This window comes from Trichoplusia ni, chromosome 23 (assembly GCF_003590095.1).
Source record: "Trichoplusia ni isolate ovarian cell line Hi5 chromosome 23, tn1, whole genome shotgun sequence".
Taxonomy (NCBI): Eukaryota; Metazoa; Arthropoda; class Insecta; order Lepidoptera; family Noctuidae; genus Trichoplusia; species Trichoplusia ni.
The window spans coordinates 349,415-368,468 of NC_039500.1; the positions used below are offsets into that span (position 1 = coordinate 349,415).

A 19,054-nucleotide genomic window follows, 5' to 3' on the forward strand; every position below is an offset into this window, starting at 1 on the left:
ATCGTCGAAATATTATTTTCAATATAATAAATGTAGGTAGGTAAGCAAAGAATTTGCCATTACAGGAATCGATATTTACATCGATCGTTAGCGAAAATAATATATCTAAATAGATACTTACATATGAGCATTTTATATTTACGATATCGATGATGAAAATGTTACTGGGCTGGAGGGATTAACCTGCTATAAACTAAAACAAAAGTATTGACTGTAATTTGGTTTATTGATTTACGTTATAAATATCAGATTGTGTGAGCGTGGAATAAATCTTTATTGTTTTCTGACATAGCAAGGGCAGGTCCTTCTGTCATTAAATGGTTCCGTCTCGAAAATAGAGGTGCATGGGTATGCCTTCTCTATCATCCTTTTTAATTCTAAAGCATGCTCCAATCCCTTTGTTTCACACACCATTCTCATCTAAAAATACATCAGTATTAAGTATCTACAACAACAGTTGCTAAGTTCCATGACACTGATGAATTGTTAAACCGCGTAAGACGTCAGAGACCTACGGGCACTTAGGCCCAAATGGTACAGGACTTTCAAAGATATGAAGAAGGAAAAGTAGAATACACACCTCAACGAAATAATCCTCGTCTTGTGTCCACGAGTTGTCTTGGTAGTGGCGATGCATGTTGTATCCCCCGTTTGCGAGGAGTTTCATCAGGGTTGCCTTGGATATGGGGTCATTCCTGACACCAACCTGTGTATTTGAGAAATGGTAAATAACGGTCTTTAATTGTACCGTCAGTGCATGCTCTAATAATTAGATTGCCTGTTTCTTACTATTATAGAAGCGAGAGATGCGTTATATATTTCATATTGCAACACCTGGTGTAGCATTTGCCCAAAATTTACTGATTTAAAGCTGTACCTAAGAGTGATAACTAGCCAAAAATAGGTCAAGAAGTATTATAAAGAAAATATCCTACTCTAAATTTGACCAGGCGTCCTTCTGCAGCTAATCCTCTTTCTAAGCATCGCGTCAGCATAACGTTGTCACAGTTTCCTCCAGTAAGAAGACATACCACACTGAAATATATTTGTTTTCGTATTCATATTGAGATCGGAAAAAACGACATTTGCTTGTAAATTGTCTAAGAAGAAAATAATACTTTTTCAATTTGAGTTCTGGCACCAGGTTTCCGATAACAACAGCTAGTGTGCATGCTCCAGCGCCTTCTACCACGAATTTCTCTCTCTCGGTCAAGTGCAACATTGATCGAGCTATCCAGTCATCCTTGACAAGGAGCTGCGAACAGAAAATTTAAACTTGATTTAAATAAGGCATAGTCCTGTTAAGTAGACAAAGGTTACGCTGAGATATGTGTTCCAACCGACATTTTTGACAGCAACCGCTCCACCACTAGTGCGAATGAGACAATGTGGGTACATAATATGTATATTAATTAGATAGCCTAAAAAATTACTACACTGACCATTTTGTCCAAAAGTGGCTTTGCAGTGGCAAAGGCGTTACATCCGATGGCGTTGACTGTTATAGCATCTGCCAGGTTGTTTGTCGTCGGTAGAGTGGCCATCTCTTCACTTTCCAAAGAGTTGAAAAATGTAGGCATTGACTCGGGTTGCACTCCCTATGTGAAAATATTTTTTTACTAGACAATCATAAACTACATATAAAATAGGAATCCCGTATGTGATTTCTATTTTTACATCTAAATGAAAGAAAAATGAGAATGCAAAATAATTGAAGCTATCATTTAGAGTTGTAAGTAGGTAGCGATTGAAGTAACTCACATAAACGAGTACATTAGGTTTTTGGTGTTTTATGACGGTTGCCACAGCAGCGGCTAATCCTCCGGACCCCACGGGTATTACTATTGCATCCAAAAACGGCGTTGTTTCCAGGATTTCCAAAGCAAGGCTGCCGTAGCCGGCAAGAATGTGTGGGTGGTCCCGTCTGAGGAAAAACCTCTTTATATTATAGCAGGGTAAGTACAAAATGGGAAAATTAAATATCATCTGACTATATTTTCTCCGTACCCATTTATGTATGTGAGGCCTTTGTCTCTCGCTAGAGCTCGTGCATATTTTTGAGCCTCCATCAAGTTAGTTCCCTGGACGACCACCTTAGCCCCGAAGTAGTGACATCTCTGTAGTTTGTCAATTGGTACAGTGATAGGCATCACTACGATCACGGGGATGTTGAGCTTGGCTCCGTGGTAACTCAGCCCTATTCCTTCATTTCCTATTGATGCTACGACTACGCCAAGCTTTTTCTTGTCGAGAGGCAATTGTTGGAGCACGTTCAAAGAACCGCGTTCCTTAAAACTGTAGAATAAATTAGGTAATAAAATATTAAATTACTTATGTGAATAAAATATTATATAAGTGCTCTCCTTACCTTCCGGACCTCTGCATGAATTCTAGTTTATAGTGAATATATATCCCAAAATCTTTATGTGTCATAGCCGCCTGAAATAAGTAAACGAAAACATTTTACTTTTTGATCATCTGATTGAGGAGTGACAATTCAAGTCCATCTAGTACAGAAGTTTCCTGTGAGTGAAGGTTGTTGACTCACCAAAACAGGCGTGTTAATGATGTGTGGTCTAATCCTTTCGGCTGCCTCAACAATCTCTTCATATTTGAGTATTTTAGGGTTTTCGGGGTCACAATATTCGTCGAAATCGTCCTACAAGTCATTATTTATGTCATTTAAGATAAAAAATTATGAGGATATCCTAAACCTTATATGTATATCTGCTAGGGATGTGCATGGCACGCAGTGGGGGGATAAGTAACGTAGCTGTCGTTCTACGTGAGTGGTTCCAGTAGAAATGCTAGATGCTGCTGTACGATAGCACAGTTGCATTATCAAGGACGGTTTCCAGATGCTTCTCGCGCTAATAGGTCTTGCACGTCGCGCCTTATTTTCTACCATCAAAACCTCCGGTAAGCCGATTTTGTAAGAGCTACGTAAAATAGATTTGATGCTACACATCCCTCGCTACTTCTTCTCATACATCCTTGGTGAAAACACAGCCTGGTAGAAACCAATATGTTAAAAAGTACTTACGTTTCGTCGGGACATTTCTAAAGTTTATTTTACGGGAAATTTATAAGGACCTGGGTTATTTCAAGGGTCTGGATTATTTTTAAGGTGGTGGATTTTTTTTATTTTAATTACAAGTAATTTTGAGGTAGGTAAGTTTTATTGAAATTAACGTTGTTTCATTTTTATGGGTGGGTATTGTCAAAAAGTTATGTCAGCTTGCAAAACGTGTATCTTCAAAATCATTTATTTTTCAGAGTTTCTTACTAAACAGGTTTATATAATAAAAGTCTTGACATAGTTCTACGATTTTTATTTTTACTCTCTTTACACGGTAGGCTTATAATCAATTTAATTAAAAAATACCAACCATTGTTTAATATACTGATTTAACTCCACAACGTAGGCTGTCTATCTATCTACGTCTCAATTTCGGTATTCATAAAAAAAAATCATGTGCGTGTGAACTGAGGGACCACACTGGGAATTCGCGAAATAAGAATCCTAGGATTTAGTAGTAGATTTAAAACAATTGCAGAACGAACCTGGGAATTTGTAAATAAATGTATTAAAAACTACGACCCATAAAGTGTGGTCCCTCAGTTCTCACAGACAATCAGCCAGATCTCAGAAAGTGTCTTAAAAAATAGGGTTTTGTGTATTCAGACTTTTAGTAGAGAATTTTAAAGATATTTTATAAGTAGTAGACCACAAGGGATTGAAGATAAAAAAAAATATGACGACCGAACTGTGGTCCCTCAGTCCACATTAGTACGAATAATATTTTGGTAAATATAACTTGATACAATTAATAAAACCGTTCTTTTTCTACATGAGGATTAAGTAGAAGTCTTAAAACAATTTGTAAAAAAGAAATGAGCCCAAAATAACAAAGCACTTTGAAGATAACGATGTTTAAAACAGGTCCCTCAATCCTCACCTCCACCGACGTATGTGCGAGCGCTAGCTGCTAGACGAGAGGATTATCAGAATGTCTAGTGTACTTAACTTTTAGTAGTAAGTTCCTACTAAATAATAAGTATCTAAAACTGTGCATTCCTTATCTCTTAGCTGAGATAATACACATTTTTCAAATCTATAAAAATACATGGAGTAGTATGACCACAAATAAAACGAAATGCAGACAGTACTATTACATTTTATTTAATACCAGCTGTTGCCCGCGACTTCGTCCCCGTGGGTAGAAGATATTTATGATTTATACCTGCCCTGTTTTTTTTTTCACATTTTCCATTGTATCTTCGCTCCTATTAGTCGCAGCGTGATAGTTTATAGCCTAAAGCCTTCCTCGATAAGTGGTCTATTCAACACAAAAATAATTTTTCAATTTGGACCAGTAGTTCCTGAGATTAGCGCGTTCAAAATAAATAAATATTTGTATTTATATGCAAATCTATTAACATATAAATACAAATACGGTACAGGTACGTATCATTTTCGTTAACTATAGGAATTAGAATGTTTCAGTTTCAGAGATGAATAAGTTTCAAAAATTATAGGTATCATTCGATTTAAATGGCACTAATAAAAATTCTCTTACTAATGTTTCCATTAAAATAACAGTCAAGAATCAAATCTTTAAAATCATGGGTGCATCTGAATTCATTCCAGCTTTAATTCCAGGCGGTCTTAGCCATTACCGATGTCACTGTTTTATGAATAAGCGTTTCTTTTGTTATGATGATCAAAATTTTAAACTTATTGAAAGTACTCACCAACAAATATACTTACATTCATTAAGCTACATTCAAATGTCACTTAATTTAAGTTAATTTTTAGCATACAAACCATACAAACCGGTTTATCTATACTTCTATACTAATATATAAAGCTGAAGAGTTTGTTTGATTGTTTGTTTATTTGAACGCGCTAATCTCAGGAACTACTGGTCCAAATTGAAAAATTATTTTTGTGTTGAATAGACCACTTATCGAGGAAGGCTTTAGGCTATAAACTATCACGCTGCGACTAATAGGAGCGAAGATACAATGGAAAATGTGAAAAAAAAAACAGGGCAGGTATAAATCATAAATATCTTCTACCCACGGGGACGAAGTCGCGGGCAACAGCTGGTATTAAATAAAATGTAATAGTACTGTCTGCATTTCGTTTTATTTGTGGTCATACTACTCCATGTATTTTTATAGATTTGAAAAATGTGTATTATCTCAGCTAAGAGATAAGGAATGCACAGTTTTAGATACTTATTATTTAGTAGGAACTTACTACTAAAAGTTAAGTACACTAGACATTCTGATAATCCTCTCGTCTAGCAGCTAGCGCTCGCACATACGTCGGTGGAGGTGAGGATTGAGGGACCTGTTTTAAACATCGTTATCTTCAAAGTGCTTTGTTATTTTGGGCTCATTTCTTTTTTACAAATTGTTTTAAGACTTCTACTAAATCCTCATGTAGAAAAAAAACGGTTTTATTAATTGTATCAAGTTATATTTACCAAAATATTATTCGTACTAATGTGGACTGAGGGACCACAGTTCGGTCGTCATATTTTTTTTTATCTTCAATCCCTTGTGGTCTACTACTTATAAAATATCTTTAAAATTCTCTACTAAAAGTCTGAATACACAAAACCCTATTTTTTAAGACACTTTCTGAGATCTGGCTGATTGTCTGTGAGAACTGAGGGACCACACTTTATGGGTCGTAGTTTTTAATACATTTATTTACAAATTCCCAGGTTCGTTCTACAATTGTTTTAAATCTACTACTAAATCCTAGGATTCTTATTTCGCGAATTCCCAGTGTGGTCCCTCAGTTCACACGCACATAAAAAATCGATTGCTAACATTCTAAAATTTAACAGAAATACATATATATCACGTTGTTTGGGTTACATCTTCCTAGGAAAACAGGCACAGGTCGCTATGTCCTTAAAGGTATCTTCACAAAACTCACAGACGTTAGGAAATAGCTTGTCCATAACATTTTTTACAGTAAGAGCGTGCTTGAAATTTCTTGTTTGAAACTGAATGCTTACCTGGTCAAGAAAAATAATAATTAAAAAAGTAAAGAAGAAATTTAAAAGGAGCGACGTACAGTGACGGTGTCGGGATATATTTTCAAAATACTTATTTATAGATTTTTTATTAGTTATAATAAATAGTTAATAATTAGTTATAAGTTACAACGGTTTACTGGCTCTCCGACAAAAAAAACCAGCTGCCTATAAAATAATGATACTATACTGTCCGTGAAAAGTTGACCTTTTTGACAGGTATATCTATACTTATATATAATCATGGCAATACACGCCGTATTGCCGTTTTTTAAATCGTCATGCGACATAATCCTTAGCTTTTTGTTCGCCGAGACTTCTTTAGTGTCTTCTATCTTCTACTTGAGTTAAAGCGTATCTTTTAATATTTTATTGAAATTGCTGGCAAATTATACCGTTTGAAAGCATATTCAGAAGGCTATTTACTAATTTATTAATACTTAATTCGCTGTTGCTGAAGGGACGCGATTAGCATAAGAAACTAATTCAATCAGCAATTTATTATCGTCGACTCTTAGGCGGCACGAAGTCCGCCGGGAAAGCTATATAGTTTACTTAATAATAATTCAAAACGATTTTGTTAACAACATTATGGCTGATCTGGGCTGTTTTTTTTTTGTGCGGTAATTATAAATATTTCATTAATTTCATTTATCACGCATTTAACTGTTTTTTTTTTACAAAAGCACGCACATCACGTATACACTAGTTACGTAGTATGGAGCTTAGTCAAAACGGTCAACTTAATTTGGACCGGGCTTACAGCCATAAAATGGGCTACTAGTGCACGCAAATAGAAGGACTTCTTACGTAGCTATCAATTAACTTGTCTTCAGTCAGCCATTCGCGCTCCAAGTCACATACCGTGATATTGCAATTTAGTGATTTGAGGGCTTTAAAGATCCTCCTACGCTCGTAGTCTGTCCGACCCCCTGAAATACGAACCTTAAACAAATCATAACAGCAAATAATTGGATTGTTCACAGAAATATTTTAAAATGGTTTCTACTAAAGCCAATGCAATCTTACCGTCAATGATACATTGCAACCTTCAATTATTTTAGCGCGCGTAATAACCTTTATCATAGGAAAGATTTCTAAATTACCACCAGAAACGATGCAGACCACTCTGCAAGAATATCGCAAGTTATTAAGCTACTTCACACTTTATTATACAGGTACCTAAGTACAATACTAAAGACTTCATACTTTTTGCCGTGTAACTCTGGTAGAATATCAGGTAAGCACAAGAGGGATCCTAAGGCGATAGCTCCTGCACCTTCCGAAACTAGATTTTCCTGTTCTAGTAAATGTAAAACAGCTCTTGCTATCCAGTCATCATCGACGAGTACCTTTAAAATAGAGCCACCAACATAGCTTAAAGAGTTGTTGATTGAATTTAACAACTGTAATGAATGTGGAGGACTAACCATTTTGTCTATCAATGATCGAGCTGTGTGAAATGCATTTTCACCAGGTTTTGGTACAATGAGTGAGTTGGCGAGGCCGACTTGAGACTCTATCTGGTAGGGATTCTCATTATCCATTGCCTTGAAGAAACCGCAGCTTTTGACTGTCTCTATACCCTAGTAACAGTAAAAAACATTACAAATTGAATTAAATAATAAATTGATTAAATAATGTTGGCACTAGTAACAAAAGGTTATCACATTTTTTTTGCTTATCATTGAACTATGTAAGTATGTGTATATGTGTGTAAGTGTTCATTTTTTGAGACACATAGTCTTATTTTGCAAGCTTTAAACGTTTGTTTTACACGTTAGTTGGGTGTCACAAATTTACGCATTGTGCACATTAAACGCTGGGCGAGAGACTACAGGGCCCCATTTCTCCTATTTACAATGGCCGATGAATTGATGAAAATTAGCTCAAAATTACACTTTTCGCATTGTCTAAGCATTTTTCCTTCACAATAATTGGAAATACAGTACGGGTACAGTACGGTACACTATAATAAACATACAATATTATGAAATTTTCAATTATTGTGAGCTTAAACGAATAGGAATAATTTCAAATTCAATCCAATTGCCATTCATTCATCGGTCATAGCAAATAGCAGAATCGGGGCCCAGATTAAGCAATATGGGAGGAAGAATTACGTATATTAGAACTTTTCGATTTTGGTGTTTGACGGCGGCGGCCACGCCCGCTAGCAGGCCGCCGCCGCCGACCGGCACGAGGATGGCCTCCACGTCGGGCAGCTGCTGCATGATCTCTATACCGACGGAGCCGTCGCCGGCGATCACGTGAGGGTGGTCAAACCTACACAATTAACAAGCTAAATATTACAGATCGTAAGAAATCAGGTTATGAGTCTGACATGTTACATTACCTACTGACCAAATACGTAGTAGTTTTTATTAAACTTTTTATACGAGAGCAAATTAATAAATATAGAAATTCTAGAGAAAAAGAGTCAATCAAAAAGTGAGGTTTCAGTGTCTTAAGATTTTTTTTTAAGTTATTTCCAAAGTTGAACCCATTCAAGTAGAAGCCTCGGGATTGGGCGATGAGTGTGAAGGCTCGTTGTTTCGCCTCCGCGAAGTTGTTCCCGTAGAGTAGCACGTGAGCTCCGTAACTCTTGCACTTGTCCACCACTCTGAAGGCAGTCACCACGGGCAGCACGACCGTCACTCGAATGTTGAACAGGTAGGCTTGATATGCTAGAGCCTACCGCACCCAGTAATAACTTAATTAAAAAGGTATTTAGAACAGACACAAGAAAACCAGTATTACTATTTAAGGGATGAGAGAATAAGGCTCTGATATTAGTCGAATTTCTCTAATATTTACATGTGAATTGAATTATATGTGTAATTTGCTTTTGATATTTAGTGTAAAACATCACCATAGCCCAATTTCCTACGGATGCCGTAACAACTCCTTGATGCCGTTGCTCGGGAGTCAGGGTTACCAATGAATAAATAGCAGCCCGCTCGTGGAAGCTACGCCAGAAAATACTCATTAAAGCTAATAAACGTTCCAAAGTAGGTGTAACTAAACGTAAGTATCTCGAATTAGTGTTAAGTAAGCTTACCTTCCAGTTCTGTGAAAGGTTTCTACTTTGAAATATAATTCCATTGAAAATCTTTTGCAACATTTTGATTTCTGTAAAGTTTAAGATCTTTTCCGTAATTAATTGCTCTAAATGCTCAACTATCATTATTCATAACTGTATGCTCTAATTACTATTGATGATAACATTCAGAAAGCACTTGCCGTCAGTAGGGTAGGCGGTATGTACTCCTTAATGATGTCGTGCGCTTTTAAAATTTGGCTGAAATGTACAGTTTTGGGATATTTTGGATCGCAAAATTTATCGTAATCAAATTGATTTGGATTCTGAAAACATAAATATAAACATTTATCAGTATACGATTAAAAACATTTGTTTGCAACTTTAAAATCCTGATCTCACAATAAAGTGCGTTCTCTTGATTCAGAGAGAAAGTGTCACATCGATTACTTGTACTTCTTGTAGCTACTTCTTTATTTGGAAACAAGTTACTTACTGGGCACCAACTTTCTGTGTGGATGATATCTCGTTTGGCGAGGACTGCGGGGCTCTGACCCAGGGACTCCTTACATTCCGGGGGGGCGGGGGCAGGCAACGGAGCCTTCGGCATTCTGTTAACTATTGCAGTTTTCTTTGATGATTCTATTGCATTTGTTATTCTATTGTGTTAGGCAGACCAGTGGCGGGTGTGTGTTGACAGGTGCATTGTGAATCGGCATAGATGAAAAACTGCAATGATTATCTATGCTAGGGTAAAGAAAACTAAGCTCGAAAAGGATTTATAATAATTTGTGGAGGTCTATTCTATTTTCTGTTATAAATAAACAAAAAGCAACCAAGATATTAGGGTGATCCAGCCCATCAGCTTTTCAAGTCATTAAGCTTCTATTATGAGTCTCTGATGTTATGCAGAAGCTATTAAATTTATCAAAATACAATGTATGGATTCGATATTTTGGAATCAAAGAAAAGCCTTAATCTTAAAGACGTCGCCGTCGTCGTCGATGTCGTTCGCGGACGAACTGACCGACGTAACGTCGAAAACGAGCCGTATTTGGTGTGAGATGATACCTGTATTGTGGGATAAAGAACAACAATAGGCCTTTGATAAGGAATCTATCACCAATTAAAAAAAAACAAGTATAAGGTAAATCGGTTTATTGACGAAATCGGAGGTAGTCTGTGATGGACATGTGTGCGATACACTGAACGTTCCTGCGGAGAGGTGCGTCTACTTCTGCATGCAGACGGGGTTGGGCGCGAGGCAGGGCCCGCGCCGGGCGCCCGACGTCTTGTCTGTGCGCTCGTTCATGTCTTGGAACACGTAGTCTTTGTAGTGCTTCTTGATCTGCTCTACCAGCTCTTTTGTGTGGTCCCATCCTCTGGTTTCGACGATTACTTTTAACTGAAAAAGATTATTATTATGACAGGAGGGCAGTGCTATATTTCTTAATTTAAATTTTAAAATTAAAAATATTTATTTATTTAATTATCACACTAAATAAACTAAATGTAATTTTATAAAAACGACTGAGTTCGTTTTAGTTTGCCTAAATTTGGAAACGATTAATTTATGTTTATTCCTAGTTGTTATAACTACTATGATAATCACTATTGACAGCAAGACACCTCCTGGATGGAATTTGAAGCACGTACAATGTATTTTCAAAAAATATTGAGCCATGGCAAAATAAGAAAGCTATTAAAGTTTGTCATAGCGATTCGCGGGGGCTCATAACGAGAATAGAAATGGTCAAATACTCACTTGACAACTAAAAACATCCCCTTTGACCCAGGCCCTCTCGGGCACGCAGTCTCGAATGGTGACGCCGATGGTGGCGAGCAAACTGCACATGTCAGCCATGCCTCCGGGCCGGTCCGACACGGTCACTTTGAACTTCACCAGGCGACCTTCAGCTGCCATGCCGCGCTCCAGGGACCGAGCTAATGTGGTTGTGTCAATATTTCCTCCGGAACAAACGCACACCACTCTGCAGAATGATAATTATATACAATTAGTCACATGGTCATGCCGCAGTCGATGTGGGGTTTGCTGCTGTCATGTCCATAAACTCACTTTTTGCCCTTTAAATTAGGGAAGAGGCCTGCCATGACAGATGCAACTGTCACTGCTCCTGCTCCTTCCACCACGAATCTTTCTTCCTCGACTATGTGCATGATGGCACGTGCTACCCAATCCTCTCTCACTATAACCTGTAAAACAATCTCTCACATGTAGAACTCTATAAGACATCAGACATAGTATAGAACTCTGGTCAATTAGGCTTAAAAAAAATGTGTAAGTGCGTACAACAGGACAACAGTGATCTGTAAGACTATTTTTCATGATGTATTTAAAAATCAAATACAGTTACCATTTTGTCGACCAACCCTTTAAGGTTGTAGAATGTGTTAACGCCGACTTTGTTAACAGCTAAGCCGTCAGCAAGAGTGGAATCTATAGTAACGAATACTCGATCATTTTTTCTGAGTGCCTCTACCATACCGCAACATTTATCAGTTTGAACACCCTGAAAAACAGTTATAGCATCATTTATAAAACAAATACGTCTTAATCGATGCCATACGAAATATATAAAAAAAATGTTGATAGATGCAGTTGTTTTTTGTAAGTGCAGACTTACATATACTTCTGTATCAGGTTTAAGATGTTTAACAGCTATAGCGACCCCGGCCAGCAGACTGCCGCCGCCGCACGGCACTAGCACTGGCGTCTACCGTCGGCAACTGTTCCATAATCTCTATACCCACGGTACCTTGGCCTTCTATTACGTTAGGATGATCAAAACTAAAATAAAAGAAATTGCAAATAAAATGAATGAAATATCGTCCTATAAGGAGGAACCTGCAATATCATTTTCTTTTGAGTCTCTGTTGATTAGGTAAGATGCATAATTCTCAAAGTTTGTCTATCACCAATAATGATTCAAGTGACAATCGAATTGATAAAGAGAATTTGAAAACGCTGTATTTTTTACTAGTTCAGAGAAGCGATTTTCTGAAACCTCCCTACGAGCTTTTAATCATTGAAGAGCTAGTAAACCCTGCTGACGATCTTAATGTAGAGTTAAAAAATATTTTTTGTTTAATAACATACTAAGGGAAGACCAGTCAGGCTTCAGACTTTTATATAAATGAGAGAAAGAAACATGTTATGTCGTATTATGCTTTAAAAAAAAAAACTTAGGCGATAATGATGTGCTCATCAAAGTACCAATAACCCCTACTGCCATCTCTAAAAGTCACACTCTTGCGGATGAGGAAGAGAGCTGCCGCGGTACAAAAGTTTACAGTAAAAGACTTACCCATTGACATACACCATTTTCTTCTCTTTTGCGTATGTCATGGCGTGTCGTTTTGCTTCGGCCATGTTGTTGCCGAACAGGATCACCTTTCCACCTTGCCGCTCGGCCTTGTTGACTTTAGTGATGGGAGCGTGGATGGGCATCACCACGGCGTTGGGCATGCCCATCTGTGCAGACACGTAGCACATAGCGATACCGTGGTTACCAGTACTAGCTGCTGTTACGCCATTTTTTTTCTGGTCATCGTTCAAGAGTAATAATGTGTTCCTGACGCCACGTTCCTTAAAACTGTCGAAGAAAGCAGTGGGTAACGTAACTGTATATTTTGTAATTTAGGAGCATTTTTTATGTAAAAAATTGTTTATTACCATCCTGTGTATTGTAAGAATTCCTGTTTAATATATAAATCCATTCCCAGCCTGTCGGACATATGGGTTCGCTGTGGTCAAAATATTATAATTATTCTCAAATTATTTCAACTATAACTATACACCAAAATATTATATTCTACATACAATACAATAATTAAAAGATATCATTTTCTACGTTCACAAGGATTAGTCTAAGTACATTTAACATAATTTTTTTTTTAGAGATATGATTGTATACCGGCAGTGGTGTTTTTACGACTAGGCCGGCCATACGCCTGGATGCAGCTAAGATATCTTCATACTTGATCTTACGTGGGTTGTCTGGGTCACAAAACTCATCATATTCGGGATCCTAAAAAAGTTATAAAGGTTTCGGAAAGAAATCAGAAGGAGAGAAGAGCAAGCGCTGAAGCTTCCTACTTCCAACTTCGTTTTAGTCGCAAGACTGAGTTTAGACAACAATTTAACGATATATGACAAAACTGGTGTAGGTAACTGTTTTGGTGTCATTTTCGCGTATTTTGTTAAATGATACGTGATCTCTCACCGAGAGCCTGCGGCTGACTGAATCATCTGAGTAATTTAAATAGTATAAAAAATAAAAGCCTAATATTTAAAAAAAAATGTTGAATCTAAAATGTTCAGAACTAAATTGGTACAATGAATACTCTAAGAGTAAAAAAGAAGTAGAGTAAAAGTTATAATAAAAAATATGCTGCTTTTCTTTACAAATAGTAGATATATACTGCATTAATAAGTTATGCAGTTAACTTGCTGTCAAAGAAGGTATTTTCATGTCTACAATTTGTTATGATGTGAAAATAAATAAATACTGAGCTATTAGCTATCCAACTTTTCATTTCTCGACTTTGGTCTGTGTTAACAGAGTTGAATTTTTTAAAGAGAAATTAGAAAATGTTCCCGCTATAACAGCAAATATTATAAAACAAACAATAAAATCAGTGTTTATGGGGATTGCCATACAGCAGACTTGATTTTATTGCCCCTTTTTATAAATAATCATGTATTGGTACGTAAACATTTGCGCGCGCTTGCGACTCGCACTTGGCTATTTTTTTTTTATAAAGCACATGTATTTAGCCAAGCGTTTTTATGATAAGCTGTGCCTTACAGCACCTAAATAGAACCGAGAGTCGACCTTAAGGCCAAGACCTAGGCGATCAAATTTTGATACCCAGTTTGATCTAAATGCCTTACCATTCGTTCCTCTTTTTCATATTGAGAATTATTTAAGAATATCATGCTTAGTACTTACGTCTTTAGGGTTTCCCATCTCGGGACAATTTACCTAAAAATATTGCAAATATTTTTTTGTTTCTGATTACTTTGTTTTGATTTGTTCCTTTTTAATACTAGTAATTTTTCATTTTGGTTGTTTGGTTACAGGGAATGGGAATTAACGGACGAATCAAACATATTTTTCAAACTGACAATGAACTTGTCAAATTTATCTCATTTCTTTGCAAAGCACGAACTATAAAACAAATTGTCAAGTGTGTGTGGCCTACAACTAAAGAAAAGATCCGTATCTACTTTGTTGGATAGCTTAGGCTGGCTTCACACAGCAGGGTTGTCGATCTGAATTCATAACGAGAGAATTTAAATTCTTACATCGCGCCTTACATTACAAGTTACTACTACATTACAAGTTCAAAATAGGCAATTTGTAAATCCTAGGAAAACGCAAACGATGTGAAGAATAGGTCTGAATTAACCTCCGCTTTTGAGTAAAATAAGAGGTACAATGAAAACGTTGTTGTCACTCTCTAAATGCCGCCGTCGCGTGTCGCCGCGGTCTAAACGCTGAGCGAAGTATTATGCTGAGTGGATACATTATTGTCTAGGTCATTTTTACCCTAAACATCCCAAAAAATGGACCAGATATTCTTTAAGGTGTCCTTTACTTTAGCTTATTTGTGCTAAGCCTTGTATCGAACCTACCTGCACTTGTGTTTTTAGCGTGTCGGGCGGGTTAAATAGAAATGAATATTATATGAGAAGGCTGTTTTCCTTTAAAAGTCAACGCATGTTAGAAGACCGAAGGTAGTAAGTGTTCCCTCTTCAAAATGTGCCTCTATTTACCTCAACAGTCATATTCACCCCGTTCCACTCAGTATATGATCAAGAAGTTTCTAGATCTGGTATAAAAATGAAGTGTTATGAGCGACAAGCAAGGGTAGCTTATTGTTTTTATAATTATTATAGATTTATTAAGGCCAGGTGTAAATCATGGTTTCAAGATGGTTGTTATAAGATTTATTCTATTTTAGCGTAAGCTTAAGAAATCATGTTATGTCACGTGGTCGAAAGAAAAACGATCTTGTAAGCTAAATTTTTAGAACTCAATCCCAATCCAGCTGAAACAGCGTACCTGTCGATCCTTGTCTTCTAACGTTTGGCTTTTGCAGTGTAGGTAATGTAATTTCAGTATAGGGCTATAAAGAGCTAAGTTAGGAATAAAAGTAACAGACCAGACAAAAAGCTTTCGCGTTATTCTCGATAAAGACATGGTCTGAGTAAAGCTGGTCTTGGAGCGGCATGTTTTGCCTTGCAAGGCGACATTAGACTTAGATTATAATGATTTGACATGATTTCATTTCAATCATCAAGTCGCCAGTTTAGTTTGGAGTAACCTGTATCTAGAGAACTACGATATTTTCTGTAGGTAAATAACCGAGAATAATGATGGCTAAAAAAGCAGTCTATACCTACTTGTTGAAACATATTTGGTATTTTTATAAACATTAATTCATATTGTGCCATTCTGTAAGAAGTATTTATTTTATTGACAAATGTTTACAAGTTATGTTACTAAACGGTTTCCGATGAAGATACAGTGAGATGGGTCTACTTCTGCATGCAGACGGGGTTCGGCGCGAGGCAGGGCCCGCGCTTAGCGCCCGAATTCGAATCCACATGTTCGTTTATGTCTTGGAAGAAGTAGTCTTTGTAATGCTTCTTTATCTGCTCAACCAACGTTTTGGTATGGTCCCATCCTTTAGTTTCAACAATGACTTTTAACTGTAACAATAGGTTTTTATGAGAAGACGTTACAAATCTTAAAAGTGACTAAGGTTATGTAATACCAACATGTTAAGTTGATATGCATGTCAAATGAAGCCAAATATTGAATTTTCTCACACCTGTGTGCAACTGGGTCCGTGATAAAACAATCAGATGACCTTGCGAAGACATGATTAATCCAGAACAAACGATAAATTATATTTATAGAACAGGTAAGGGTAGTTACTTGGCAACTGAAGACGTCTCCCCGGATCCATGCCCGCTCTGGCACGCAGTCCCTCATGGTGACGCCCACGTTAGCCATCAGCGTGCACAGGTCCGACATGCCGCCGGGCCGGTCAGACACGGTCACTTTGAACTTCACCATCCGACCTTCCGCCACCAGGCCTCGTTCAAGAGCTCGTGTTAATGTAGTCGTGTCAATATTACCCCCAGAGAAGACACAAACCACCCTGTGAATTATGAATTTGTTAATTTTCTGGTTGCAGTACCTCCGTTGCAAGTATTTTTATTTAAATACTCACTTTTTTCCTTTAAGGTTCGGGAACAGGCCAGCCATGATAGACGCTACAGTGGTAGCCGCAGCACCTTCTATAACGCATCTTTCTTCGTCTGTAATGTGCATTAAAGCACGAGCCACCCAGTCCTCTCTTACTACAACCTGCAACCAAAGCACTCAGTTATATTATTACTATCGCATTTTATGACGGATTTCGTAAAGATACTAATAACATTAAGGCTGCGATTCAACCAGGGATGTGCTAAGCAGACGATAGGTGTGATGAGGTGTGGCAACGCCGTGTGGTGGTTTGCAGATCGCCCTATCGCATAACATCTCCATCTGAGTTTTCTAGGAACAACAAACCACTGGCTTGCGTGAGCGAGGCTACTGGTTTTTATCATACATCTCGCGCTAGTCTTCTTTGCACATCACAGACGGAAACGCAACCTAACAGTTCCTACCATTTTATCGAGGATCCCCGACTTCAAATTATAAAAAGTGTTCACGCCGACTTTGTTCACAGCTAAACCATCAGCTATTGTCGTATCTAGTGGCAAAAATATGCGTTCATTTTTTTTCAGAGCTTCCACCATACTGCATGTTCTGTCTGTAACGATTCCCTGAAAAAACGAAGTTATCTTAGAAATAAACTTTTTGAACGGTCAAGTGAAAGATATTATTTTGTTTACTAATTTTTAATATTAATGGATATCCGATGGATTGGACCTGAGGCTTGCTATTACGAAAAAAATAAACCCATCACAACTTACATAGACTTCGGCATCAGGTTTGAGATGTTTCACAGCTATGGCGACGCCGGCCAGCAGACTGCCGCCGCCGCACGGCACTAGCACTGCATCCACCGCCGGCACCTGTTCCACTATTTCAATACCTATGGTACCCTGACCCTCTATGACGTTCGGGTGATCATAACTAGATAAAAAAAAACACGTATTACTCTAACTATTGAAAAAGAAACGAAAAATAATTCATATATTCAAATTCGAAATTAACAGATAGCACTCCCACACTTCACCGCTTGCTAGCTGTCGAGAAGAAACAGCTTTAAACATCTCTACAGCATACAAATTCTTGTGGAATGCAAATAAGGAATTGATTTATCTGTGTTGATGGACTTACCCGTTAACGTACACCATCTTCTTTTCCTTTGCCATGCTCATTGCAAAGAGTTTGCTCTCCGCCATGCTGTTTCCTTGCAGTATGACCTTCCCTCCCGTTTTCTCCGCCTTAGTCATTTTGGTGATGGGGGCGTGCACGGGCATCACCACCACGCTCGGGATGCCCATCTGCGCGGCGTGGTAGCTCAGAGCGATGGCGTGGTTGCCCGTACTGGCAGCTATTACGCCGTTCTTCCTCTGTTCTTCACTTAGCAACAACAAAGTGTTACGAACTCCTCGCTCCTTGAAACTATAATTGCGGCCCTTGTCAGAATCTTTTAGAAGTAATGCCAAGAAGAAAGAATAATAAAAGATTTTAAAGAATTCATTCAATGAACTGCAGTACAATAGATGTAACTGTGCATGACTGATTTAGACTCGTCGTTTAAATCGTTATTTTATGGAGTAATAATAAAATTGCTAAAGTAAGACGTGATTGCAATTTATAATGTATATATAAAATATCGCCGTACCATCCTGTGTGTTGTAAAAATTCTTGCTTCATATACAGGTCCATCCCAAGTCTGGAGGACATGTGGCATCTCTAGATAATTAAAGGTGCAATTAGAATTGTTTCAACTCAAAAAACATTAGTTCTAACAAACTTTTAGACAACATTATCAATATCGATTATATTATTTTTCGTTTGCTCCCAATACAACAGCAAGTAGTGCTACGAGCCTACGAAACGCTAGGATTAAAGCTACGACTCTACGAAGTCACTTAGAAAACACACTGTATAATTCAAAAGTTGTCTGTTCCTATGAACTCTTGAAGCAACAGACCATACGTTCTACTGCTTTCCGAATAATTAGCAGCTCCAGAAATAATGCCATTTTAAAACAAATATCGCTGGTATTTAGCAGAATACAAGCCTGCTTTTTATAACTGGATGCAGTTGTACGTTAGGTGGAGTTCATATTATCATAAGCATGCCTCGTACCGGGCATGGTGTTCGAACGATTTGGCCCAAAATACGTTTCGACGCGGCCAATATGTCTTCATACTTGACTTTGCGGGGATTATCGGGGTCACAGAACTCGTCGTACTCTGGGTCCTGAAATAACGTATTTTAAAACATCCGTTTTTTATAACAGAGATACGATACCTTTTCACTTTTCATGGTCAGTGAAATTTGACGTTTAATTTTGGACGAGTCGTAAAAAACTTACATCTTTACCCGCCATCTCAGATTATGTGATTTTAAATATTTTTATTTCGGCTTTCCTGTATTTATGAGGACATGGTTTACTTTAATAATTTTGTTTCATATTGGTTATGTATTTGAAAAAGCCAACGTACTATCGGAACAGGCGTTATATTTGACAATTTGAATTTTTACTTTCTTTTTTATTTTCCTGTGAAAGAAGGCCGTTCACTTGAGGCGTAAATATTTTCAGAGTTTGATATCACGTTATGAGGGGTTGATAGTTTCCAAAGTTTTTTCAAAGACATCCAAGCGCGGGTCTACTGTTATTTAGAGATTTCGTATGAAATAAGCAACACCTTCGTACGTCTTGTACCTAACGTTATGCT

The 19,054-nt window shown here is 37.5% G+C and overlaps 4 protein-coding genes across 4 annotated transcripts; all 4 read right to left on the minus strand.

Annotated features, from left to right (window-relative positions):
- Positions 1-207: 207 nt before the first annotated feature.
- LOC113504747 (L-threonine ammonia-lyase-like) lies at positions 208-3,457 on the minus strand. Its single transcript, XM_026887175.1, has 10 exons — positions 3,044-3,457; positions 2,549-2,659; positions 2,369-2,439; positions 2,008-2,295; positions 1,762-1,924; positions 1,443-1,598; positions 1,119-1,255; positions 936-1,035; positions 581-706; positions 208-420 (listed from the first exon to the last, which is right to left on the minus strand). Exons 1-10 carry the CDS (start codon positions 3,056-3,058, stop codon positions 274-276), a joined length of 1,314 nt encoding a protein of 437 aa, XP_026742976.1. The 5' UTR covers positions 3,059-3,457; the 3' UTR covers positions 208-273.
- Positions 3,458-5,835: 2,378 nt separating this feature from the next.
- LOC113504741 (L-threonine ammonia-lyase-like) lies at positions 5,836-9,962 on the minus strand. Its single transcript, XM_026887167.1, has 11 exons — positions 9,593-9,962; positions 9,300-9,422; positions 9,118-9,188; positions 8,929-9,025; positions 8,560-8,750; positions 8,180-8,342; positions 7,487-7,642; positions 7,266-7,408; positions 7,086-7,185; positions 6,867-7,001; positions 5,836-6,038 (listed from the first exon to the last, which is right to left on the minus strand). The coding sequence occupies exons 1-11, from the start codon at positions 9,704-9,706 to the stop codon at positions 5,892-5,894; spliced, it is 1,440 nt and encodes a 479-aa protein (XP_026742968.1). The 5' UTR covers positions 9,707-9,962; the 3' UTR covers positions 5,836-5,891.
- Positions 9,963-10,239: 277 nt separating this feature from the next.
- On the minus strand, positions 10,240-14,279 carry LOC113504743 (L-threonine ammonia-lyase-like). The gene is given in 10 exon segments (XM_026887172.1): positions 10,240-10,501; positions 10,862-11,087; positions 11,174-11,310; positions 11,472-11,627; positions 11,742-11,825; positions 11,827-11,905; positions 12,423-12,710; positions 12,791-12,861; positions 13,032-13,145; positions 14,070-14,279. Coding segments are annotated over 10 exon segments (1,347 nt in total). The 5' UTR covers positions 14,088-14,279; the 3' UTR covers positions 10,240-10,327.
- A 1,283-nt stretch (positions 14,280-15,562) lies between these two features.
- LOC113504757 (L-threonine ammonia-lyase-like) lies at positions 15,563-18,872 on the minus strand. Its single transcript, XM_026887185.1, has 9 exons — positions 18,691-18,872; positions 18,462-18,575; positions 17,992-18,062; positions 17,481-17,768; positions 17,111-17,273; positions 16,802-16,960; positions 16,363-16,499; positions 16,065-16,290; positions 15,563-15,835 (listed from the first exon to the last, which is right to left on the minus strand). The coding sequence occupies exons 1-9, from the start codon at positions 18,703-18,705 to the stop codon at positions 15,662-15,664; spliced, it is 1,347 nt and encodes a 448-aa protein (XP_026742986.1). The 5' UTR covers positions 18,706-18,872; the 3' UTR covers positions 15,563-15,661.
- Between the last annotated feature and the right edge of the window lie 182 nt (positions 18,873-19,054).